The sequence below is a fragment of the Sipha flava genome, unplaced genomic scaffold, assembly GCF_003268045.1.
Source record: "Sipha flava isolate LNK unplaced genomic scaffold, YSA_version1 330_pilon_pilon, whole genome shotgun sequence".
In the NCBI taxonomy this organism is placed as follows: Eukaryota; Metazoa; Arthropoda; class Insecta; order Hemiptera; family Aphididae; genus Sipha; species Sipha flava.
The window spans coordinates 453,926-481,884 of record NW_020273020.1 but is presented as its reverse complement, the minus strand read 5'-3'; the positions used below and the strand labels follow the sequence as shown (position 1 = coordinate 481,884).

Here is a 27,959-nt window from a genome sequence, read left to right as displayed (position 1 = left end):
TTTTTAATAATACTTCCTATGTATATACTCAGTGTAAATAAATATATTAAAGAAAGAAGTGTTGACTTCAATCAAGCGTGATAAGTGATTGCTAGTTCACTGCGAATCGATTCCGCGTTGATGAAGTGATCGGTAAAAAATAAAAAAAAAAAAGTCCCATCAGAGTTTGTTGTACGGTAATATTTTCGAAAAGTCGTGTTGATCGGAAAAACCGGTACGGACGTCACCGACGCGCGCGGGACGGTGTACGAGATCGCCCCCCGCAGGACACATCTCTGAGAGTCTGCCGAGACGTCGGACCAACGGGCTGTCGTGCGAGGCGTCTGCGACGGAGACAGCCGGCGCGGCCGGGCAGAAAACGCGAAACGTTCCGGTGGGCGCGCGAACCCATGACGAGGACGAGTACGACGCGAGCGAGCGGAAAGCGCACAGTGGTCACGGCAGAGCGCGCGAGAGGGATCGATGCGCGCGCGGTAGCGGCCACCGTGCGTGCGCGATTCACCCTCCGCGGGCCGCCGCGGTCGTGGGACGGGATGGGGGTGGGAAACCGGCCGGTACGCGCGGAGAAGCTCACCCTCGTGCGCGCGTGTACCCGCCGAGTCGCCGCCGCCGCAGCCACCACCACTATCGTCGCCGCCGTCGTCGCCGTCGTCGCCGCCGCCGTCGCAACCCCAGAAACGCGATATCGTTCGGTCAGTCGGTCGGTGAACGCGCGGCCGTGTACGCACAGACGTCGACGCGCGATACAAACTTCCCTCGGACCAACCCGACCGTTGTCGTCGTCGTGATAGTGATATTTCGCCGGCGGTTTTTTTTTTTTTTTTTTTTTTTTTTCCTAAAACCCGTTTCGCTGATACACGCGCAACGACACCACGGCTGATGGTCGGTTCGGGTTTTTATTTTTAATTTTAATTTTTTTTTCCCATCCGTCGTGCGGCACTTCTGCGTAACGCATTCCGGTGCCCGTCGCGGACATGGGCCGCCGCTGCAGTCGCCACTGCGGCCGTGCCGCTCGTCGTCCGGCGGCCGGACCGCCGCTGATCTCGCGTCCTGTGGCGTACAGATGACTGCTGCAGGCCATCCGGTAACCGGCGATAGGACAAAAAGACGCTGCCGCCGCCACAAGACACCGCAGACACCGCGATCGACCACGGCGGAGACGCTGCCACCGCCGCGGCGTCCGTGTCGCCACTGTTACTGCTCCGCTACGTGCCTCGTGAGTACCAACACCACCTCTGCAACTGACAACGCAGATTCGTGCGAAAATATTCTTTGAATAATAGACCCCCCCTCCCCCGAGTTTTTTTTTAACCCCAGCCACCATGCGTGATCAAGACACTTGTACATAATTTAAGTGTGTACGGTTCACTGATGGTAAACACTAAAATTATAAATGTCTTACTAAAGTTCGATTGGACGTAGTAGAGATATCTGTAAAATACTTGTCAACAAATACCATCCACCCGATATTCAAGCGGGTTCTAAGCTAGCCTAGGTATGACAAATATAGATTTATTTTTATATTAAATTGTAAAATAATCTATGATTAAAAGAGGCACGATTTCGAGTGGCGTTATTCATGATTTATTATCTTCGTACCGCGGTTTCTAAACGCTCATAAATTAGATGAACGATCGTAGATTGCTTTACAACATTCGTTTTCTTCAGACCGAATTCGCTCCTCTGGGGTTGCAGTAGTCAGGAAGCCAGATATTTTTGACGATGGTATCGTATCTTCCTGTACTGTCCGTGGAATCCTTAAGTTATGGATTATTTATAGAATTTCAAATAATTCTAGTTTTGGGGTACTTTTATACTTTTGCAACCACTCAAATGTGTATAAATTACTACCAGGAAGAATTTTATCCATGGTCAAAAGATTAAAATATGACTTCGAGAACTTGTATAACAGAGGTCCACCATCCTTTATCGTGATATCAAATTTAATATACGAGTATATAGTACCCAACAATACATCATTTTTCCATAAGTTTAAGTTCAGTGACATGAATTCAAAGTTTGGGCTACTAATAGTAATTTTCAAAGTCCCTTTCACTCCCAATCCAACTAGTATAGAGTAAAAAGATCTAGGATTTATACCCCTTAAATTCTTACTGAATTAATTTTATTAATTTTTAATTATCATTCCTTGCTTATATATACCTTACTATAAGATCATTTAATTTAATAACTAATAATATAATAATTTTACATTTAAGGCTTTAGATAGTAAGTATTTCGTATGTTTGTTTATCATAATTTTTAAGTCAAAATATTTTGTCGTAATTTATGTTCGATATCAAAATTAACAAATATGGACTTAATTCTTCAGTTTGTCAAAAACCAAACAAAATGAACTTGCATCTCTTTACCTGTAGTGTACAGAATAAAGTCTAGAAATATAAAATTATACGTATTAGTAATAACCAGTATAGTTGTAAAATAAATTTACTTTTTACCGTAGAATTTATATAAATATATTGTTCAAAACTTATATAGTATTTTCACTCATTGTATAGATAAAACATCGTTCAATTTATATAACAAGCTTATACAATTAAAATTAAATTCTAGTAAGTTTTTGAGTTATATAAAATAGTTTAGTTAAAATGAAAGAAATTTCATAAGGTATATAAGTATTGATAAAATATAAATATTACATAACTTCTGGGTTCGGGTCAGCTAATCACATAGGCTTAGGTGCGACCGTACCTTTTGATCCCGCCTTTGATTTAAGTTAACTGAAATCGATAGATAGCTCCCGTTGAAAATGCTGAACAAAATAAATATTTAAATACCGCCGCGTTTTGAAATTTAATAAAATTCACTGAATCATAGGTGGACATCGACGAGGGAGGACTTAACCCCCCCAAATATTTTAATAGTCCCCCTAAAATCGAAAATCTGTTAGAAATTATATTCGTTGTTTTTATAATTAACTGTTCGTTTTTTTAAAAATCGTAAAATAAGAAATAATAAAAAACTGTGTACAATAGCATTAACAATACCAATTAGTTCGGCTACTTGCGAAAGAAGTTTCAGTGCAATGATAAAAATAAAAACTTAGCTAAGGACATCGTTGGTTCAAGATAGGTTTAGCGATCTTTCATTACTATATATTGAAAAAGATATATCGAAAAATATAAAAAGCGATGATATTTTGAATATCATTGTTGATAAAAATAGATATTTATCATTAAAATATGTTATTTAATGATTTTTTAATACAATTTAAACATATCTATATTTTTAATAGTAATAAGTTTTACTTGTGCATGAGAAGGGGGTGTGGGGGCGAAGTCGTTGCAGGTTGTTTTACATTGAATTATTATAGCCCCTCCAAAAATTCAACCAAATATCCGCCTATGCACTGAATACGAGTTCATAATAAATCTGATTTGATGTTTTATACATTTTATATGTGTATTTTGATATGAAAATTAAAACATATTTTAAATTTTGGATTAATTGTATGATTATGAAGAGTTTTTCGTTTTAAAAGATTATTCGCGTGTCCACAGTTAACCATTAATTATTTACTACACGTGATTTTTGATTCTAATGTGAAAATTTATACTAGTGTTGTTACATTAATTAATTTTTGTTTTTTTTTTGTTATTAAAATAATGATTAAAAGCAATTATTTTTAAGACATTTTAGATTTTTCTTTAATTTTTTTAAACCTATAGAGTTTAGGATTGATAAAACCCTCAATCATTAATTTTAAAACATTCTATACAATGCGAAGAGTCTGTACGCGTAGTTACAATAAAAATAGAAAATTACTTTGTATCTTTGTAAAACTACGAATGGATAAATTGTTATGATAGTTGTACGAATAAATTGTTTTGGTTTAATTAAAAAAAAAAAAATACAGGACTGTATAAAACCATATCTTTAGCTGTATGAATAGCTAAATTAATTTAAAATGTTATCTTTTTATCAATTATTTAATTCGATTGCTTATAAATTAGGTATATCCTCGTACATTTTGCTTAAGATTTCGTAGTGTAATTGAGATGATAGATTTTTATTTTACAAATATTTTTGATTGGAAGTTGTTATAACCAAGTAAATACGGTCATTAATAGTCTTGATATATATTATCTGTTTACTATGTTAAACGCGTATCATATTATTTATGAAATAAATGGTTTGGTTTAATCGTTGGTTCAGTAAACAATGTAAACTTAAATTCAAAAGTATTTTTTATTACGTGACTGTAAATATCATACATCTAACCACGGCCGTAATTACTTTTTTTCTCCGACCTTGACACTTTTATGTAAAAAAACTATATAATTTGCAGATTTTTCGTTAATTTTTACACTCATAATTCAATAGTAGTCAAGTGTAAAGGTTAAGCCATTTAAACAACAATATTACTTAGTTGCACGCGTTTTTTCTTTATACTACTATATAGGTTTTAAAATATTTAAGATATATGATTTCAAGCACGACATCATTAGTATACTTGCCTATTATACCAATTTCAGTTTAAAATTTATAGTTACACATTTTAAAAAAGGTCTATTCAAAAAACATTAATAATTGAGTTGAAGGTATTTCAATTAATTAATTAATTGTTTCGATTGGAAATAAAATTACATATTTAAATAATAACCTTTTTTATAATCAAAAAATTTTGTTTGGACTTGTCTTTGGAATTACAATTAAAAAGTATGTACCAATATTAAAAAGTTTAAGTTAATTTTATTTATTTATTTTTACAGAATATATATTTATAAATAACGTGTATACATTAATTGTGTTTTTAATTGGATATTATGTACCCACGATAAATCAATAAAAATTATGTAATCTCTTTAATTTATTATTTACTTAAATATATTTATTATAATTCTGGTTTAATATTATTATTTTATTCAAATCAACAACTATGATTGTTCATATTTCCGTAAAAAAACTGTGGTACCTGGATAATATTTAAACAAATAATTAGTATTATCAAGTACTTTAAAATACCGAAAAATCAATAATTACTTTGGTAATCTTATTGTAAAATATTCTACGAACGAGTAAAGACAACTGACAAAAACGATAAATTTTATACTCAATATTATTCGCATATAAAATTAGAAACCTAAAGCTTTTTTTTTTCATAAGAAAATATGTCCTCTTTATGCTTGAAAACGATCAAAAAGTATTAAATATTATTTCTTATTTACAAAATATAAATTAAATCTGAAGTTATAGTAATGATTAATAAATAATATAAAAATTCTTTACTAGTCCTAGAATCAAGATATTTTATCTATAGAAAAGTTGTTTACGGTAGTTGTTCAAATTTTTAAAATATAACTTTATGGAACCATATAATATAACTTTTATCAAGTTTGTATACATTTTAAATTTGTAGTGGGCTTACATATAGTTTTCATCTGAAAATATGAATGCCTACAAACATAAATGAGAATGAGTTTTCATAGAGATTTATTAGATGTTTTTATAGAATTTTCTTTGTATATTTTTCTGCTAACCTTAATTCAATATATTTTTTGCAGTTGTATTTTACTATTGTATATATTTTGTTCATATACAATTAATGTGTATCTTTGACTTTGTGGTTTTATAATTTTCTTTATAAATATATTTCCTAACGAGATATTATATGATGCATATTGACATCATCATATTTTTATATAATTCCGAAAGATATATGTGTGTAATGTATATTATATTTTATTCTAAGAATCTAATTTTGTAATTCATAGCAATATTAAATCATAATCATACTACTTAATTCATTGTATCCTTGTGCTCAATAATATTTTTAATGCTTTGAATTTCAGTAGTTTTAGAATGGTGATTCTTTACTTACCTGTTATGCTGAAAGTTGTTTAGGTATGAGTTAGTTTCCGAAGATGCAAGCAACAGTATTGTTTGTTGATTGTTAGTTCTTAATCCGTCCAAGAAAGTTAGGTCCTCTCGGTATTACTAGATTTCATGCGCGATAAAGTTCCTCTCCACTATACTTCAGATTAATATTTTAATGCCTTTGCACAAATAAATACTTTTTGGGTAGTATTATTCATCTATTATCCATAGCAAATGTTTATAATACAGTTTAATTATTAAGCTGTAAACGGTTTGGAAAATAAAATAATTAAAATGCTAAAAAACCGTCAGTTTGATACAAATTATTTTAAAATGCAATAGAACGAGCTAGTATTGTAACATTATTCGTGTAAATCTACCTAGTTTAATATAGTATTTCGTTTTGAATTATATTCCATGTTTTTCCTTGTATTATTTACTTGCACACTTACTTAATGCTAAAACTCGATTATGAACTGAGAATATCGAGAACTCTTACATTATACTGATGATACTCTTTCAAAACGTTTAAAACATATTTTGAAACTTGTGTAAGACAAATTAGATTAACAGCTATATTAATCTTTTTAACAATAAATAATTATCTTATACGAAGAAAACCTAAGCCCCGATTGATGATTTTAGAAATTGAAATATTTAATATGTAAATAAATAAATAAATATTTTATGTATTATAAATAAATAAATGCTACGCCTCGAGTAAATTCAATTTGTAAAGTACGAGTTTCGAATATTAAAAATTCGACCGAAATCTATTTCATCGTACTTTACAGATATAAAAATACTCCAGGCTAAGCATCTATTTATTTCTATATATAAGCTATTTGTTTATTTATTTATATATTAATTAACGAGTATTAATCATATAATAATTTCTTATTTCTTTTTGTTTTTTACTATTTTATTATTGAAACTCATTAAAAGTTTAACAAGACGCTTTGATAGAAATGTTATGGTTCACTGGTGTCGCAAGAGTTCATTGGCCCATAGGAGCAATGTAGTTATTAAAAAATATGAAGGGATAAAAAAAAATTATAGAATCACGACATCAACCCGACTGTCAAATCCGTATACCATCCTAATGGATGTTTAAGAGTCTCTGACATGCCTAAATATCATATGATTGGTCGGGGGTGCTTTGGTTTCAATATTATTCTTATACCTTTTTTAACGAAATGTATAGGAATACCTATTTTGAAATTTTTTTTCCCAATTATTTGTATATACATTCTGAATATGAATTAAAAGTACATGTAATGTAAGCCTGAGAAAACTTGTTGTGATTTATTAATAATATCTCTGTAACACTATCCTCAGACGAATATCGTTTAGAGATATAATGTGTAAAAAGTATACTTTATATTTAATACTTAAAAAATACCATTTTACACTAATCTTTAATGCATTGGGCTTTGGACTGCCATTTTCGTTTAGTTTACTTTTTTAAAATTGTTTCTTAAATTTGATCTAATTAATAAAACTTGTTTCGTATCAAAATATTACACTTTACGTTATTAAATTACTTATTTTATTTCTCTAATATTTCTTAGTGACTCTTTTATTATAGCATAAAACTTTAAATTAATTTTAAATCTTCAACAGTGACAAAAAAAATCGAACAAATGAGGTTAACAATTTAACAATAATTATTTGAGACTGAATTCTACTATTGGATATATTTTTCTGTTCGTGTAACCTTGGCTATTTTAGTATTGAAGAATCTTTATCGATTCCTTGATACTTATCTTGAAAATTATAGTTATATCTCCCTCTACGATTGAACTTTGATGATGTTACTTTTGGAATGTGCTGTAGTATTTAAATATTATTTCATTAACGTCTTATTCCATCATTTCTCTTTTTAGATAAAACTAAATAATTATTGCTTTATCTCATTTATGATCTTCTGTTGCATCCATAATTATTATATTATCCATATGTGCACCATTACCACATATTTTATTTCGATATTCAAACCTGTACAGAATTTTTTACCTCTTTTATTTTAGATTAAAAAGCAATATTGATAACCACCACAGACATTTTGTCTCAAACAAGCTTTAACTGGACTATTTCTGACATTTTAGAGTTGTATTAATGTTTACATTTAATAATTTTGTACACATGCTTACATTAGAATGGCAAGTCTTGTTGATATTTCCGAGTGTCATTATCACGAACAATAAACTAACACTCGTTTTTTTTTTTTATCCAAAAAGAGTCGTTAGTTCTATAGCCATCATAGAGTAAGTCATATTAATTGTTAAAATTTAAAAACTGATTCAAATCATCCAATTTAAATGATTATTCTAAACAAGTAGTAGTCACCAGTCTATACTAAGTTCTGTGTGTTAAATATTATAGTAATTAAGGTCGAAAACAATACACCTTTAATATTCGAGAAAAGTATGACACTTAAAAATTAAAACATTAGTAAAAAATTGACTATGATAAGTTAGAGAGTTAACTTCTAATGGATTCTCAAGCCATATAATACTAACATAAACTTCTTGTTTTATCAAATGTTATAGAAACGCTGGGTATAATTTTCAAGTCTTTAATAGATTTTTCATCATAACGGAACATTTACTGAGTTAAATAAAACAGGATATTCTTAAAAGTATACATTTGGGGTTTATTTCTGATTTAATATAATACTGCAGAAAACTTTTGACGTGGGTTCACTATACGCGTAAGTTTGATCATAAAAGCAGACGAAAAGAGAATACTTTATTGTAAAACCCGCCATACGATACCATAGCTTTGTTTACTATCTTAAATACGATCACGAATTATCATTTACTGCCATAGGAAAATGCGTTTCTCCAATGTGTGCTGATGTTATTGCTGTGGGACGTACGTTTAACAAAATATATAACTATAAAGTATTATTTCAAATTGATCACAGTATTTTTAATCAAGCCTAAATTTTGTTGTGTTGAATCTTCATACCAAATTATATGTATAAACTGCTATATATTACATACTCGTATGTGTGTGTAGGCGTCGAAGAATTTAGCGGATAGTTTGTTGTGAGTGACAATTGTTCTCAATTCATTACCAACAACTAACTGTTCTTTGCCGGGGCATTATTTTTAAACAAACTTTTGTTTTGGTTGTTTCACAAGGTATTCACAAGGGTAATTGTCTAGCTTATTCAAGTATTATACTTTCACACAGTTTATTGTTAAAAATAATTTTTATCAGAACCGAAAGAATTTTTTTTTAATCAACTTATTATTTTCAAATAACGGTACTAAATATTTAAATAGTCGCGTAGAAAAAATATGATTATTTTTATATAAGAATCATAACATGGTAAAAAAAAAATGCTATTTCATAAAACTGTAGGTTAAGTGAAATTATTCATTTGAGTTTTGTATAAGGTAATGGATCAAATTTTTATAAAGTATTTTCTCTCCAAAAACCAATTTATTATGTTTACCTTTAGAGATTTTGTATGAATATTAAAAAAATATTTGGTTCATAACATTGAATACTAAATATGATACAGATATTTAATACAAATTTCAGGCTCATAATAATATAAGCTATAAATAAATACGATATAAATACAGTATTCCACTACCATAGATTATTCAATTGCTTAATATACTAGTACAACCAACTTTACCATATGCATTATTAAATGAGTATTTTGTTCTTCAAATAGTTTAAAAAACAAGTCATAATAAAATATACATTTTTAAAAATGAAAAATGCTTAGGAACTGTAATATTATAGGCAAGCCACATCTTAGATAATTCGGTATTTCGCATACCAAATGTAGAAACAATGCAAGTATATTTATGTTACTTAATTAATAAATAAATTGTCGTTCAACAGTCGAAGTGTTTACCGTGTGTGTAACTTCTATGCATATCATAATAATATAACTATTACGATTAAATAATAGTTATCACAATAAAAATATTTATAACGATTAAATGATAAGCAGCAATCTGGTTTTGAAACGGGAAAGTTACTAAGTGATGACATTGATGCGAGAAATATCCGTGAACGTTTCAGCATGAGATATAATCAATCTTTGTTGTATAGTTGGTATATTATCGCATATTTGTTTTTAAAATTAATTTGCAAGTCATCATACTCCTAAACGCTTCCAAACTTTCCAAATGTCATTCATTAAAATGAAGGTATTAAACAATGTTTGTTACTAAGATAAATAAGAAAATTAAAGTTTTTAAATATTGCTATGTTTTACTGCAATTTATAAAAACTAAATAAAAATTATATTTTGCAAGTCAAGAATGAGAATAAATTAAGTGTGTTTGTATAACCGTTAGTAATCGTTTCTAGCAAATCTGCCATGGTAAATTTTAAATTGTTTATCAGCAATCGATATATTTATTAACCTCCAGTTATTATTGAAATTAAAAAAAATATTTATACTTTGTTAAACATACGAGTAATGAAGTTAAATGTCATTTAAATAATATTAAAGCAAGTATACAATTGTATTGCTCATTGATGATAAATATAAATATATTTATATTTATATTACAAACGAGACAAACCTATTAACGATTATTCAGAATGTTTAGTACCAATGTTACGATTTGCATAAATTTAATCATTCTTTTCTTTTATTATTTGATTATAATTTATTCAACTAAAATAATTAATACTGTATAAATTTAATAATAATACAAGGCGATTATTTTAACATAAGTTCTAAGAGTTATCTTGGAATTATAAGTAAATTGAAATAAATTTTTTTAAGTGTTCGGGTGGCTGGGAGATAAATTTACTTCTGAGAGTAATGTGAAGTTTGTTTTATTTAAATTTCAAATGTGCGTATGACGCAATGTCATTGTAGGAAGTATTTTGATAATATATTTTGTGTGAAAATTAAACATTGTCAAATTACTTTAGTGATAGAGATCTTGAGTGTTTTTATTGTAAAATTTTTAGTAAAAACTATTACAGTTAAATAATTAAAATATTAAATTTACATAAATAATATATAGAATAATATTAAGGGAAAGATTACTGAAAATAGCAAACAAAAATAATTTAGAAGAGTTCAGCCTTAAATATAACGAAAAGACAACGATAAACAAAACATGAGGACAGAAATCACCCATTGGGGACACTGCCTGATAATAATATTATGACATTAATATACATTAATTATTATCATAAAATAATATTAGTGAAACATAATAATAAAGATAATAGTAAAATAGTGTTAATTAAATATTGTTCGAAGACTTATTAAAGTTTACAAGTAACAGTAAACTTATTCAGTGATAAAATATGTGATAAATTAATGAGGTCGAAAAGAATTTTTACTACGGGATAAGCTGTTTGAACAGCTTTAAGACGGGAAATAAATCTCCTTATTAATATCGAAAGTTCTGAAATACATTGAGAAAACTACTTATTTTCCAAAGAACTATTAGGTAGTAGGATATTATTAGAATCAGTGACGGAAGCATAAAACGCCAAGAGAAGGTGAGAATGAGTTTGTTAAGAAAAAACATTTTGTGACGTTTGAGAAATTATTTATATTCTGAGCAAATTTTTTAGTTGGAATTATGATCACTCTCGCAATGAGCACATTTGGCTGGACTGCTTTTTCTATGGTGCAACTGTCTAAGGAGTGATTTCTCCCATATTTAGAACAACGTGATGGCAATAGTTAACGGTGTGTCCGTAGCTTTGACAATTTCAACACTGATGTTTTTAATAAATATCGGTGGAGCCTTGATTGCCATGTTAATGTTAAACAATTGATACGTTGATAACATTAGAAACGTCACAAGAGGTGTCGAGTTTGATTTAGTTGTACTCTTCACTGACTAAGGCATCGAAACGATTAGGCGGTACTAATAGTTTGGTTTTTTTTCCCTGTATGAATAAGAGAATTAAGTGATTATGGCAGCAACCGTTTGGGTTTGGTAGTAAGTGAAGATGATATTCTATCGATCTTGAAAGTAAAGACGCATTCAATAATATATAATACCATAAACTGATTACATAATTAAAATCGCAATAACTGAACGGGGGGCAAAGTGTAATCGCATGGACATACGGCTGAGTTATAAGTCAACACCAGACAGTAATCTTGAGTCATAAACTAAGTGTTGTGGTTTGATTTATTTTTTTAGTAAATTATTAACTTATAAGTTACAGCCTATGAGATATTGAAAATCTGACACTATAGAACCACGAAAGTCTCATTAGAGCTCTTTAGTTTATTTAAATTTAAGTTGATACTTCGATAAAACTAAAAAATAATAAACAAAATAAATTAGGTTCTTCAATAATATGACAATATGATGTACTAATAAAAAAATAAAATCTAAGTTTAATATAAAATGTATTATAAAGAGAATAAACGTATAACAATATATAAAAAAGGAATAAAATAAATGAATAGATTAAAAATATTTCGAAGAAAAAAAAATGCAATTTCGTAATCTTGATTTATTTAAATTAAAATTCGAAAAGGATTGATAGGTTTATTTATATCTAGTAGGTATACTGTACGTAAAATTATTATACGAAACAAACGTCATACATCAATAATGCTTTGAATACAATTTCAAAACGTCTGCGGTCATGTTGCAGACATAAAATGAAAATACACGTACGACATTTTTATAACGAATAGCTCAAGTATGCATACAAAAAAATTATAAATATTTTAATTTTAGCAACGCTAAGACGTGGGTAAATGCGTTTTTTTTTAATAATATAATAATATATATATATATTTGTTTAGCAGAATTAGTTTTACAAGTATAGGTCATACATAAATATATAGGTAGGTAATACTAATAATAATAATAACAATATCCTTGTTTTGATAGACAAAAATGTTTAAAAGGTAATAACAACATGAATAATAATAAATTAGTAATAATGAAAATTAACAGTTATATATCGACTTCTACAAAGAAGTAGGTTATAGTATTATTAATACAATTACTTAAGCCGCATCCACACTATGTAACAAAACGGCGAACATGCAACGTGTATCAATTTGACGAACTGTTACTGTAACCTGTTACATGTCATTTCCATTTTTCTATTTATTATTAAAATTGATAAATGTATAATGTTACACGGCTATGTTCGTCAGAGCGTCCAAACATATTGTAACGTGATCGTGTAACAGCCTTTGATGTTTCACCAAAACACCGTCAATCGGTGGATCGCCGGTTTGTTACAGAAGTATGATACAAGTACGCCGATTTGTTGCACACGATCATTGTGCGCGAACTCATGTTCGCCGTTTTGTTACACAGTGTGGACGCGGCTTTAAGATTGGTTTACTATTCAATAATTAAGTATAGATACATGAATATAATAATAAAGATGTTTTATAAGATTTGATTGGATATAATTGGTTTTGAGTTATTGTAGTTTACAGTTATGGGTTATCTACCGTTGTATTCATAAAGTATATTATACATCAAATACCGAAGTGTAAATGTGTAAATATGTCCGAATTAAAGTATAAAAAGGATAGTTGATACGCTGTGTTTATATATAAGCGAATCAATGGTTTCTGTAGTTTTAGAATTACATTTTACGTATTACGTAAATTCTTCAATACCAGTTTTTCAAATATATCATTGAGTTATACACTGTTTAAATAGGTTTTTTAACATTTTATTATAATCAAATTCGTATAAATCAACCATCCTTGGTAGTATTGTATTATTCGGGATACTAAGATTCTGAACAATTTCGAGAGAAAATATATTTTTTTCTGTAACCATTGATTGAGGTCATGCGTTTATAATAAGTGTTTTGATTATTTTAAAATAAAATAAAATATTAACTAATAGAAAACCATATTTGAGTGATTAGTATTTCCTTAAAGTAACTCAAGAATTGACGAGAGTTTCTTTGAATTATTCTGATTTTCGAATGTCAGAAAAATGAACGAACTGTTTTTTATAATTATTTACATATCAATTCATCTTATAAATTATATTATGTTAAAACATTAATTTATAAAAGCATTGTAAGTATATGTATTCATTTTTATCATGTCCATAATATATTTTTTGTTTAAAATGAATAATTAAAAACAAAAAAAAAGTGCTAGTTTCATTAATTATTGTATCTTACTTTGGGTATCGCAGAAAAATCGTAGAAAAAAAAATTGTAATTAAATATTAAAATTGGACAGAATAACGAGTTTTGAAGGGTTGAATGCATTTTATCTAACTAAGATAGCCTATAAAGTTTGTTGCTCGTTTAATCAATGTCAAATTAAACTATGTTATTAATAGTTTTATAAAGAATAAGTGTTCAATACATTTTATAATTAACTAAATGTCTATAAAACGAATTTTTTTGATTGAAAATGTAAAATATTATTTATATTATTATTATTATTTTTTTATATAATTTTTTGTTAAATCTTATATGAGGTACAATTTCTATTAAGCAATCGAAAATAGTGCTAAATGAAGGGTTTTTGTAATAGGATTAGACAATTGTAAAATTTAAAAAGTTTTATTCTCGAATTTTAATTTTATTTTTGAATAAAATAACACCGAATAAATTGTATTGTGTTTAAAATAACCATGTTTACATTTCCAGCTTTTGATTTTTTTTTTTTTTTTTTTTATTTAGTCATGTTACAGATGTTTATGTTTGTTATGTTGAAAAAATCTAATATTTTGTTATAAATTGTATTTTTTTTAAGTTCACTTGAAGCTTTATATATATATATTATAAATAGCTTTAAGTGAATATTTGACACCGGCTAAGTTACGGTTTCTTCCATTTGATCACCTATTGGTTTATTTATCATGCAATTATTGTATTTCTATTAAATATCTGAAATCATTTTTATAGTATTAGTACATGAGTATTTCAAACTTTCATAAGTATATTTTTTGACATTTTAAAGATAAACCGAAAATATTTTTTATCATGATTTATTTAAAAATATTTATAAGTTATAATACTTCGATATTAAATTAATTTGGATAGTTCATAGAAAAGTTTAACGGAGGACTGCGCTACACTTTAAAACAAGCCAAGATCTGTCATTGTGTTTTTAATTATTAGGTACATTATTATTATTTGTACGGTACATTTTCGAACACCTCAAAAAAATATGAAAATTAAATTATAAATGATAAAAATACTTTTAAAAAATGCACTTTCACAGGTATAACAATAATTTTTAAAAATAATCATTAAAATGTTTTTTTATGTTTTTTGCATGTTATACATTTTAATTCATTTTTTAAAGTTTGATGTTAATAATTCAAGTCAATTAAGTTAAAAAAAATAAAATGTTTCGCAATATATTGAAATAATTTTCTACATGGATAATATTTTGTGTGATAAGTATATAATTAACAATTACCGAGTAAAATGTTTATAAAAGTCACATGAAATAAATATAGAGTTTTTATTTATATCGGCAATACATCTGCCACCTGGAATCATGGTTAGAAAATACTTCAAGAGTAGAAAACATGGTCAAATTAGGTTATAATATTTTTCACATATATTAAACCTAGGTCCTATTTATTGTTAGTACAAATTGGTGTGAAAGCATACAATTTAAACACGTAATATCATCTTGGATGAAAATTGAATATAACAAGTTTGATCTTATAAAATTAAACACGAATTATCCTCAGACATTTATGTTGAATCCATTATAAATGAACCGTGTTTATGCATGACGTTAGATAAATTTAAGATAATTAATTATAGTATAGACAAAAAATACTTTTCGCTGATATAGTGGAAAACCATTTTACAGAAAACTAAGTTAAAATCAATTTTAATATAATTATACAAATTGTAATTTATTATCGTTCTCTTAATGCAATTAATGACTTTCAACGTGGTGGTATTAAAGTCAACTCAATCTGTTTGTGTACGCTTATACCATAAGCCATATATGTGTATACCATAACACGGTTACTAATGTTTTTATTCGAACCGGCATGAAAATTATAAATTAACTAGAAAAAATACTAATCAATAACTTATTGCTAGGTATGTATATAATTCATGTATTCTGATAAATCTCGTTATTTTTCTTCACGTATGCCCATGTTTCCGTATTAAAGTTTACTTTGCAGCAGCCGGTTGATTACTTTTCTTTCGGAAGTGAATAATTTTCTGTCGGGTCCCTGGATTTACTACTAGATCTCGCACGCATAAAATTGCCATTGATCGCCGCAATGTGCCCGACTGTAGAAATATTTATATCACGCAAGACGGTGACTTAAGTTTCAACAGCAATCGCATATGGTTTGTGTAGACACACAACCGTGAAGTTCTGATGCAGGGAACACGCAGGCATGTATCAATCATGCCGAAAATCACAGGTAAAGAAAAAAAAAATTACGGGATAGGAAAAAGGTATACATCAACTGTGCCGATTCATATTGGAGTATAATATTGTGTGTTGATTGCGGTAATCGATTCCTACATAAATATAAACGTGTATAATATTATAGCCACTGATTTTAGAACTTCCAAATTAACAGTATTGTACATTTGGTAATGAATGAATTCGTGATACGTGTTTAAATTTATAATGGAAGTATATTAAAGTAAACGTTCTAAAGAAATTATTATTTACCAGAATTATACATTTTTTTGTAAAATATTTACCCGTATGACTTTTCAGTTAGGTGATTAAAATCTCTCCAGTACAATTTATGTATACCTTTTTTATATCGACGCAATAGATGTATACTATACAGATTCATTGATGAACACCTGAACACGCATAAGATCAATGCCTTTAAAATTATTTCAAAGTGTTCGTTTTTATTCACGAACATAATTGTTTACAACTAAAACTACTGGAAATATGTACTTACATATTATTATTATAGCACATGACCAGACATGGAACATTTATTTGGTGACAATTAAAATATCAAAACTCGTGTAAAAGGTAATTAAAAAAAATATAAAAACATTTGATTCTGACGGACATAATATTTGAAACAATACATGTCATATTTATTAATATGGATGCCATTCGAAGGATATAATATCAAAACAGTAGTATAATACAGTAGCGTTCCTAGATAATTTTATAAGTTGGGGGACGATCTTATTACATGTATTCACATTTATGTATTTTCCTAGTGTAATATAAATAATAAATAACAAAATGTTGAAAAAGAAAGACCATGAAGGGGACTGCTTCATTCGCAACCTTTTCCTATGAGAGCGCTCCATGCTGTGCCCGAAAAGATATGGAAAAATATTATTTGTAATTTTTTTTCTTTTATACATTTTTCGATTATAGCTTATCGATTCCGATTAATCACTCGGCAAAAGACATTTTAATACCGACAGGTCAATTAAATTAAAATTAACCGGTACAGTGCAATGATAACGCGTCCTGTCAAGTACGCTATGGTGACTGCGACCACGGTTAGCACGGCGACAACGTCCAGTAAATAATGCTCATACCATTGGTCTTGAAACGCTGGTTTGAGCATCAGCCCGACTTGATGTTTGGCCACGTATTCGATCCAGTACACGGCTACTTCCAGCGGGTCCTTTTCTCGATCCCGGTACAGTTGCGATAGACGTTCAGCGTTTATCGCATATCTGCGAAGATGATCAAGAACTTATTAAACACTTTTATAAAAAATTGATCATACCACAGTTTAGGTGTAAATCATAATAATTTGTTATTAATATAACCGATAATTGCTGTGAACGAAAATACAAATAAACGTGTTATTATGAAAATAATAACTATACCTACTTAAAACGTGAAAAAAATTATGCATTATAGTGATGTTTTGGGGATGTATTTTATCACTTAGTTCGTTTTCTGAAATTATTACATATTGAAAAATATAGGGTTTTAATTCATCGTTATCGAATTTTGATAAATATATTCTTTAAGGTATACTTAAAATTATTATACCATATGATTATGACGTGACATTTAATTCGGCAATTCGTCCTCCTTAATAATATAACTTCACTAATATATTTGTACATAAAATAGTGAAAAGATTTTATTTTGTTGACAAATTAGGTTCTTTTAAAAATGCGAAAAGTATCTTTGCTCAATACTTTTACGTTAAATTAAGTATGAACTCTAGTATGACCATAAAACACAGGGGTAGCTAAATATGTATCAGGTAATTTATTTCTTTTGAACTTTTCTTCTCTGCTGACATTGTTCCAACATCGAACTTTTAGGAGTTAATTTTTCAAGCTTCGTTAGCCTCCATGGTTATTATCATCAACTTAGTACACCCGTGATCTATTGTGCAGTTGTCTATGTGTTTTTTGCCTTGTGGTTAAAATTTCCTTCTAACGTTAGCTAACAAAGTTTTATAGAAGTTTTAATAAATACACATTGACGTAGAAATCGTATGAGATAAAATCAGATATATATGTATGTATATCATGTCAATAAGATCACAGTATTGAGTTTACTGTCTTTGTATTTGAAAGTAATAATAAATATCCTTTCAACATAAAAAACTATGCTAGAATATTGAGTTCCTATAATTAAAGTCTAAGTTAATATATTTTATTACAAAGAAAATCGTCGTGAACTCAAAATACTTTGCTGTGTTAATAAAGTTCTTACTTGAAACCGTTAATATAAAAAAGATTATTAGGAATACTAAACTAAGGATATTGGTGGAAAGAAAATAATTTGAAATTTTAAAAAGAGCAAAAATCCGGATACCATGGCGATTATTCTTATCAAAACGTAGCACTGAGAAACTCGCAATAAAAACAGTATCTACGCATAATAGACAATAATCATATAAAAAAAATTTGTTTAATATATTTTCAGAAGATTTATTATGACTCAAAAAATAATTTCTTTTATTATAATAAATTATTCAGTTTGAGTTATTTTCAAGGGAGTGGCTTAATGACAACTTTAATAGGGTTGATAAATCTTTTTCTGTATCAACGTTCAAGAATTTCGACAATTTTTAATAATACGAAAAAAACCGATTACGAATTATCTCATACAACATATTGATATTCCTATCAATAAAAATTATTAATTATAATTCTATTTATATGTTAATCATAATTCAACTTATTAGTTTTCTTATTTATATTGTTACTATAGTAATGGAAATAAACATCGTGATTAGGAAATAGATAATTTATTATCATATAGTATCGAGGTATATCGTCAGGCATCTCGAGAATTAATGCCAGATAATCAGATAATGAGTGATAATTTTTATATATGTAATTCATCAAAATTAATTTTTTATTTTGGTAGTGTCAGTCTAGAAAAATGTTTTTTCATTAAGTGTTTTTTTACGTTTTTTATTTTTTATATAAAATTATTCTATCGGAGTTTAGTTTTGTTGCAATAATATTAATTCTAATTAATTCTAATTATAATTATAATTAATTCTAAAAAATTCTAATATTAATTCTATCATGGTAGTCGGCTGTCGACTGCTCAGGATGTTTTCATTGCTTTTGAAACGAAATGTAAATCGTCAGATATATATTTAGTAATGTATTGAACCACTTTCGCCATGGGGATGTGGAAATTAATTTTCTTATAACTTCATTTACCGTCGAAAATAATATACATATTTCATTAAGGGACATATACGAAATCCAATTACCATATTACATAAGGAGGGCACATTTTTATCATAAAAATGTGTATTGCACAAGATATTTTTTCGCTTCAAGTCCTGTCTTTTGGGTGCTTAAATTTCAATATGTAGTATATTTGTTCTCTGTAATTTTATTTGTAGAATAATTTGACAGAAAAGAAAAGTATAATTTAACTAATTGACGATGTGTTTTACCGCTTTTGTTCCGTTCCGCCATTCGGGTTAAATCATACGCGATTATTGCCATTGTACTTCACACGCACGTATATACACAGTGGTGTTTGTATACATTCGTTATATTTGTGGATCAAAAATGTGTCATATTTATTTGAATGCAATGCAACAGCATAACGTTTACTTCTCAATCACCCCTATCGACGTATAAAATATTTGTTATTCGAAGATTTTCGTTTGGATAACAGTTTTCAGACGAACAACGACTATATCCTAATAATAATTATAATAATACGAGCAAACAACTATATGCTCTATTTAACCACGCTGTTGTGGGTGTAGAAGATTTTGTGTAATAATTATTATAAATTCTGTTTTCTCCTTTATCCGGTCGTATGGCATATCCGTGGTCCGTTAAATTATATCTAACTACTTACCAACTATATGTGTGGTAATACAAAGGTTTTGCGAACACATTCCAATCCGATAAATCCTTCCTTCTCTCACTTTATCTATCTTTCATATACTACAAAAAGCATACTTCGTACGAGGAAGACTATGCTTTTGAGCCTAAAAAAATTTTGCGTTTATCGATAGTTTTCTTGCTGTTACAATAAAATCAATGTTATTATAATATTAAGAACTGATTAAAGCACTCGAAAATTTTTTAATTTTCTGTGTTCCGTCCGTAGAAATGTAGTGCATATTTTTTTCAAATATCATGAATTTCTGTTGTAGAATAATAATTAACTGATAAAGTAATAAGCTTATGCTAATATCGTGGTAGCCAAAAATAACTAATGAATGCTATATACATAATACTCACACTTACTTATTGTCTTCTAACACGGTGGATATCATTTTATAGGCAGTACGTTCGTCGATCTGCTCGAGTTGTAGCTTTAGTCCACATTCGTTTTGGACGATAAAATTTATGTTTGAAAACTGATCGGCGAACATAGGTATGCCGATAATGGGTACACCCGAATAAAGAGCGTCCTGGATTCCCATCAGGCCACCGTGTGATATGAATAGCTTTACGTTTGGATGATCTACGTATAGTGGAACAAAAAATGGTTATTACAAAATTTTAGTTCAAGTTAAATAAACATAAACGTACAATATCATAATATTCTTGTGATACTACCAATCTCGTGATATGTGTGGTAAGTTTGATTATAAAAAAAATATTGTTCGTGTAATATCGAAAACAAAGGTCTAAAGAAAGATGCGCACCAAATTTAAACGTGATTCATGTTGATATAAATTTACATATCTCATAATTGTATCTGTTTTCATGCAAACAATATCATAAACCATCAATTGTTTTATAATATCCACTTGAACTCAATTACAAATTAAAAAAAACGATTCATTTCTATTGTATTTTATTTATGTAATTTGGGGATTGACGTATACATTTTTAAAGATTACGAAGGAAAATCCTTGATTTTCTAAAAAACCATATGAAAAAAATATGAAAAATCATATTTTTTTTCCTCTTCAAATGTATTATGAAGTACGTAAGTTTTATTAAAAAATGTAATGTCATTCTGACTTCAAAGTATTTTTATTTATTTAGATTTTTTATAATGATTGCATAATATCAGATATGTATGTACTCAATGTAATGTGCATATGTATCACGTGTGTTCGGAATAAAATTTATGAAAAAAAAAAAAATATACTCAACTATTATTGAAACAATTATTTACACATACTCATATTTTTTTCGACGAAAATATATTATCATATATCAGAGGTGGCCAAAATTTTTTCAGCCATGATCTACTAAAAATCTACTTCACCTTTGAAGATCGATTTTCTTGAAAAAATGTTTTTATTATTAAATAATAATAATTATTAAGAAATATCTAAATTTTATCCATTCCAACAAATATATCAATAATTATAACTTAGTCGTAATTTTTTTTAATTAATAGTCTCTACCATTTAAAATGTTTCACTTGTAAGAACAATACCTACGAAGTCTGTCACTATGAACTAATTGGAATTAATGGTATGCCATTCTTAGATGGAACTATTATTGCAAGTTTTATTATTTTTTATCGATCCTTTAAATTTTTAAAGAATTTTTAATACATGGTTACCCGCACGGTTATTGTTTTCCGTAAACTTATGTATTTATTGTAGTGTAATCGTCATTTAATTAACTACTTATAAAGATTGTGTCCTTGAAAACAAAGTTAGTGAAGGTATATATTATATTCAAAGTAAATATTATTAAATTAGTAAAGGTAGATGGGGAGAAATAATATCCTTAACGACGAGAAGAACGAGCAGGGGTAACATTAGAGGAATGGTAGAAGAAAATAATATCATTTAAAACGAATATTGTAATGATATTTACATTATTACATCTAAAATGTCAAAGATCATCGTAACACATCTCTAAAAATGCAATAAAAAATTATACCATGTAAATAACAACATATTATTCAATATTAATCTTCAGTCAAATAAACAACAACAGCAATCGTACTTTATAATACTATAAATAACCCCGTAACCAATGTAACTTCAGTCCGAATACAGACTTAGGCTCCGGCTAACTATTGCCCAACTGTGTTATAATAAAGTGCAAGTGTTGCTAGTTAAATAATAACAAGTGACTGTTAGCTATTTTCATTTGAGTACATTCATCTTTTTTCTTTTAACTTGCTTATTCTTTGCGCTTTGTGGACTTTCATCACAAACAAACCGTAAGATCCTGGTCTATATATTTTATAAACTCTATTTAAGAGTTGTTTGTGGTTGTTGAGGTTATTCTCGAGTTATATTTGTATTCATTTTATGTTAATAAAAAAATGAGAGAGCCAACTAGTTGGGTACCACTTTGTAATGGAGAGATTTTTAGTGGTTCGTTAGATATAACTCTTTAGTGGTAAAATCCTTCACATTACCTTATAATGAAATATATAGACCAGTATCATACGGTTTAGAGAAATAACAAATATAAAAGGCAGGCTCAGGATTCTGCAGTGCTATGATTTTCCAAATAATATTATTATAATCTATATTTTATTACGGAAAGAGATGAGCAATAGGGTCCTTTAGTTTGTATATATATTTGTATATGTTTATACATTACCTTACCTATTCACATGGAATACTTATAATTCCTAATGAACCTTTTATTATATTATATTTATATTTAATTATTATAATATTATAATAAATATATTTCTTACCTTTATATTGAAAGTATAAGTCTCCTGACTTCTTTACTTAGTCTATGTGATGAAAGTCCACAAAGCGCAAAGAATAAGTAGGTTAAAAGAAAAAAAATGAATGTACTCAAATGAAAATAGCTAACAGTCACTTGATATTATTTAACCAGCAACACTTGCATTTTATAATAACACAGTTGGGCAATGGTTAGCCGGAGCCTAAGTCTGTATTCGGACTGAACTGAAGTTACATTGGTTACGGGGTTATTTATAGTATTATAAAGTACGATTGCTGTTGTTGTTTATTTGACTGAAGATTAATATTGAATAATATGTTGTTATTTACATGGTATATATTTTTACTGTATTTTTAGAGATGTGTTACGATGATCTTTGACATTTTAGAAGTCATAATGTAAATATCATTACAATATTTTTTTTTCTTCCTCTTAGCTACTGTATAAGCGGTAACGATTTACAATGAAACCAGGTGATCACTTTTTGTTTATTATACAACATCTAAGTAATTAGATTTGATTTGCTTACAATTGAAAATCAAACGATAATAATTTATACGATCCTTTATCAAGTGTATTATAAATAATTAAATTTATCCCGATCGGAGTACCCAGTTCAACCGTAAACCAAATTCGCATGGTAGTTCGTAGTTCGTTTATAATTATAGGATATACAGGAACTTATTATGAATTCGTAAATTATAATATTAATTATTTACTGTGGTTATATTGAATAAATAAATAAATTAATTTTTTTAATTTTTTTCTAAATAACGTTTTATGTCATTAATATTATACTTAAAAAAAGAATTTGTAAAAATAACTTTTTTATTTATTTATTAAAAAGAAATTTGTATCAAATATGTGCCTAAAATACTGTATACAAACTTTAAGTATAAATCCAAAAAAGGTGATGTACATATAAAATATTTTAAGCATATTTTAAAAAATTATTATAGAATAACAATAATCTATTTTGGAAAAGAGATTTTAATTAAAACCCCGTTGAGGGATAAAAGTATTTGTATTTTTACAACTTTTTTCAATGAATAATTGCTACGGTTATGTAAAATGTATTTGTTCTAGAATTGTAATTTAATAATGAACAGCAGAAAATAAAAATATATCTGAAGAACTGTATAGAATCACGAGGAAATATAATGGTAATAGTTTTGTTTGACTCAGTTTGACAAGTCCCAAGGACAAAATCCAAATGTATTTATTTTCATAGGTTTTGAATTTATCACTATAAATCAAAATACAGAATTTGGTTCAAGAATTATTATTCAAAAGAACACTTTCATATTCCTAGAAGAGTAATCAACACACAATAGGTGTATTTATTATTTATTATTTTACTTATTTTCTTATCTCTTAAAAGTTATTAAAAAAAGCTTATTAGTTCGGAAATGAAATTTTTTATGACGCATATTACATATTAAATTTTTTCTGATTTAAATGTAAATATTATTTTATTGAAATTTTGAGGAACTTAGAATTTTGAATTATTAAATAATAAATCTGAAGCAAGAGAAGTTATATAATTATTATTATATAATAAATATAAATAATTATTATTATATAATAAATATAAATAATTATTATTTTTGTGGTTGGTATTTTTATTTAACGATTTCAGAATTATTCATGGATAAAGAAAATTTTTCATGGTTTTTTTTTTTTTTTAATAAATAAAAATAAATTAATAAAATCAATCAAATAATGTGATTTTAAATACAATTGATTAGATTATTTTTATTGTCATATGAATTTTTGAATTTTGGTAAAATTTAACACATCAAAATAAAATTTAAAACTCAAAATATTATTTATTGATTAGTATGCAAAAATTGTACAGAAAAAAATTGGTTTATTTAATAATTTAATGAAAAAAAGTTCTATCTAACCGGATGTAGAACTATGGGTGAAATAATTCAGTTATAGTTGATTTTATGATAACTAGAAAACTTTGTTAATGTGAAAAACTTTATATAAATTTTTAAAGTGTATTTTTATTTATAATCTTACTTGACCTCATAGGACAGTAATGATATTGAGTTTTTTCTGCTTTATTTACTTGTGTACGTTTTTCGAACGTGAATAATATATTTTGCAACTTAAAATATAAAATAATTTGATTGTTCAAATTTTAAATAAATACATTTTTTTTTAGATCTAAGGTTAGTTAGTTAGTTAGATCTAAATCGTATTTAATTGTTTATAATCATTTTTAATTTAACAAAAGAACAGTTGCGCCACCCTAGTAATGATCATTGCTCATTTGAATTTCACTGCCTCAATGACTAATCAAACCAGAATGCGAAATTATTTTAAATAATATTTCTACGTATACACAGCAAATTCAATACTAATCAATAATTCCTCCGGCAAGTCGTGCATACGTACACTTATTTGAAACAACAATACAAGGTACATAATAGTGTTGAAGTTTAGTACCATAGAAGTTTATTAACCGAGCCGAGTATTTCACATCATAGAACATTGAAATCGAATCGTTCTAGCGTCAAATGAAGTATCCATTTATTTGAATTGTGTACATACGCAACAACTCCCTCGTTGTACACAATTTAATAATCAGCATTTAAGTTAATTATTAACTCGTTAACGAGATAAAGGAGGAGAAAATGAGATATGTAGATAAATATATAGGGATAGAGTGAGAGAAACAGAGAGTGGCATAGACATATTTCTAATAGCGATGTAGAATAATATTTTTTATTTACAATAAGCTTAAACGTTATACTTAGGTATATCATAATCAGAGTTGAACTGTAATAGTAACGCGTAACTTCCTGTACAATTATTTAATGGAAAATAATATGTTACAATACATTTCAAGTATACAAAAAGTTGAAAAAAAAACCCATTGGACATAATTATTTGTGTATACATGTATATGTTTCAGTCATTTAGTCGGTTTAATAAAACATTCGGGTCATGCCTGTTGATTTTAGCATGAATATTATACATAATAACGGTATTATTTCCATGCATAAGACAATGAATTACGTATTAGATCGTTTTATTCGCTTTCAATCATTCTTAAATTCTAAAAAGTACTAAGAACATTTTTAGGATATTGGATTAAAATATTTTACTTTAGATATATAATAAAAACACGTAGTTTTATTATAGGGTTCTAAGTGGTTTAGTTAGGAACTGTTTTGTTTTTGTTGACTGATCACTCTCAGTCAAAGACATAATAATATGTATTAGAATCACATAGACTCATGGAAAATAAATATTATATTATGATAATAAAATAATAAATATTAAATCAACAAAATCGACTATACTTTCAATTGGCATAAATACTCGCACATATTAAATTATGCATGGAAGATATCTAACACAACGAATAATTTAATGCACCAAATATTATGTCGAGTCCTGATCACGATGCACATAATCGTATTAAGTTCTACAAATTACGATGTTTCAAATAAAATGTCTAGGAAAACGATCATGATAATGAAAGATAAGCGATGATTTTTTTTTGCTTCATCATTTTCTTAAAGATATTGTAAATTCAATGTTACACGTCAACTACTGTTGTCTAACACATGCGCCACCGGAGTTATATTAAAGAAATCGGTTGGGTGAAATTTTATGTTCTGGTACCTGGAAAACATAACAGTAATACAACATTATACTCGAGAATAAACTTCATACGCCGCAATCACCTGAAGAATATAACAAACGTTATTTGTGGAACCGCTCAATTTGATTTAAGGACATCCGTTTGAAAGCGCTGTTTCATTTTATATAATACACGAATGTGCAGGCATCTGTCAATGTGCTGCGTCTTGTGCCTCATTCGATTTTACCGTTCGTAACTTACAATCGCTTAAAACCATACTTTGTCAGCAATACGTATAAACGAAGTGGTTGTCAATCGGCGTGAGCTTTGCCAGTAAAGCACTGAAATTCACGGAACTTTGACGGGATTTTTCCAGGAATATTTTGAACAACAACAATGATTCGGAGTTGGACGGGCGAACGGTGAGATTTTGGGAAAGAAAAACGTTGACAGTAGAAGTATTTTTTTTTTTAGTTTATCATGCAATAAACAGGTTAGTAGAAATCGGTAATGGAAAATTTTCTTTTTCTGAAAAACAGTAATAGTGTCCGTCAAACGGTATCTTGTAAAAGTATACACTATTACTGTTGCATTGGAGTTCGCAGTAAACGAAGTTGTTAACTAAACCGCATAGAATTCGATTGAAACATTAATTCTTTAATTTTTTTAAGATATTACCAAAATAAAAGTTATACAAGGAGTCCATTAAAAATCGCCATTCCTGCTAATTACGTGCCCAAGAAAGGAATCCCTTCCCTGATGAAATCATCGGAAATTCAGCCGTATACAAAAAGTTACGATTATTTAAAACATAGAGCTCAATTCATCTATACCCCTATATAGACCTCAGTCAAATATTGACGTTTGACTAAATATTACGTGTTGTATACTCGTGGTTTTTTGATTGATTCGTATGATATCACAAATCACGTGTTGAATTCATCGACGGTTACCATTCAGTCTGAAAATAACGGAATGAACACGATCGCTTTTCACTGACTATTTTCATTATTGTTGTATATAAATATTTTGTCTATAGACCCCGAGTGTCCTGCAAGATCTTAATCGAATAAATGCATATTTTAACTACGTAGTAGTTGAGTGCATGTTTTAGTTTTACGATTGCTCTGTGCTTATGAGAACGAGGTCCGAAAATTACGTTCGAAAACTTAATTTGTGGAACAAATAATCTCCGAGGCTGAACTAACAAGTTACACCGAACTGAAAAGGCTAGCTTAGAACTGAGAAGAGTGGAGAGCTAATATCCAATTACAAAATTAACCTTAAGGGTTGAATACCAAAAAGAAAGATTACGTTTATAGGTGGACATCCGGGTAAGGGATGCAATTTAGTAGTTCTCCAGAACTGACTAAAGTCAAACATATATCAGTATCAACTTTTCACGTTTATGTCAAGATAAATGGTTATATATTCAGTATTTTCTTTTGTTATGTCGTTTGATCAGACGATTGACCCGAAAAACATTTTTTAAATGAATAAAGTTTTTCCAATG

General features: G+C 28.2%; 2 protein-coding genes across 10 annotated transcripts in view; one reads left to right on the top strand and one right to left on the bottom strand.

Moving 5' to 3' along the window:
• The first annotated feature begins 629 nt into the window (after window positions 1–629).
• The window catches only part of LOC112687089 (gamma-aminobutyric acid type B receptor subunit 2), a 466,487-nt gene continuing 439,157 nt past the window's right edge, over window positions 630–27,959 (top strand). For 2 of the 3 annotated variants that reach the window (XM_025559633.1, XM_025559632.1), the window contains exon 1: window positions 1,146–1,216. Coding sequence is in view for 1 of the 3 variants with exons in the window: in XM_025559630.1 (XP_025415415.1) it covers window positions 1,064–1,216 (153 nt within the window). In the remaining 2 variants the exon portion in view is untranslated. Of the gene's footprint in view, window positions 1,217–27,959 lie in introns of all 3 variants that reach the window. The other variant, XM_025559630.1, reaches the window with a different exon arrangement.
• Window positions 16,827–27,959, bottom strand: part of LOC112687091 (UDP-glucuronosyltransferase 2B9-like) — a 48,002-nt gene continuing 36,869 nt past the window's right edge. For 6 of the 7 annotated variants that reach the window (XM_025559640.1, XM_025559638.1, XM_025559639.1 and 3 more), the window contains 2 exons: window positions 20,470–20,689; window positions 16,827–17,448 (listed from right to left, as the gene is read on the bottom strand). In XM_025559640.1, the coding sequence (XP_025415425.1) occupies window positions 17,196–17,448; window positions 20,470–20,689 (473 nt within the window). In that variant the 3' untranslated portion in view covers window positions 16,827–17,195. Of the gene's footprint in view, window positions 17,449–20,463; window positions 20,690–27,959 lie in introns of all 7 variants that reach the window. The other variant, XM_025559641.1, reaches the window with a different exon arrangement.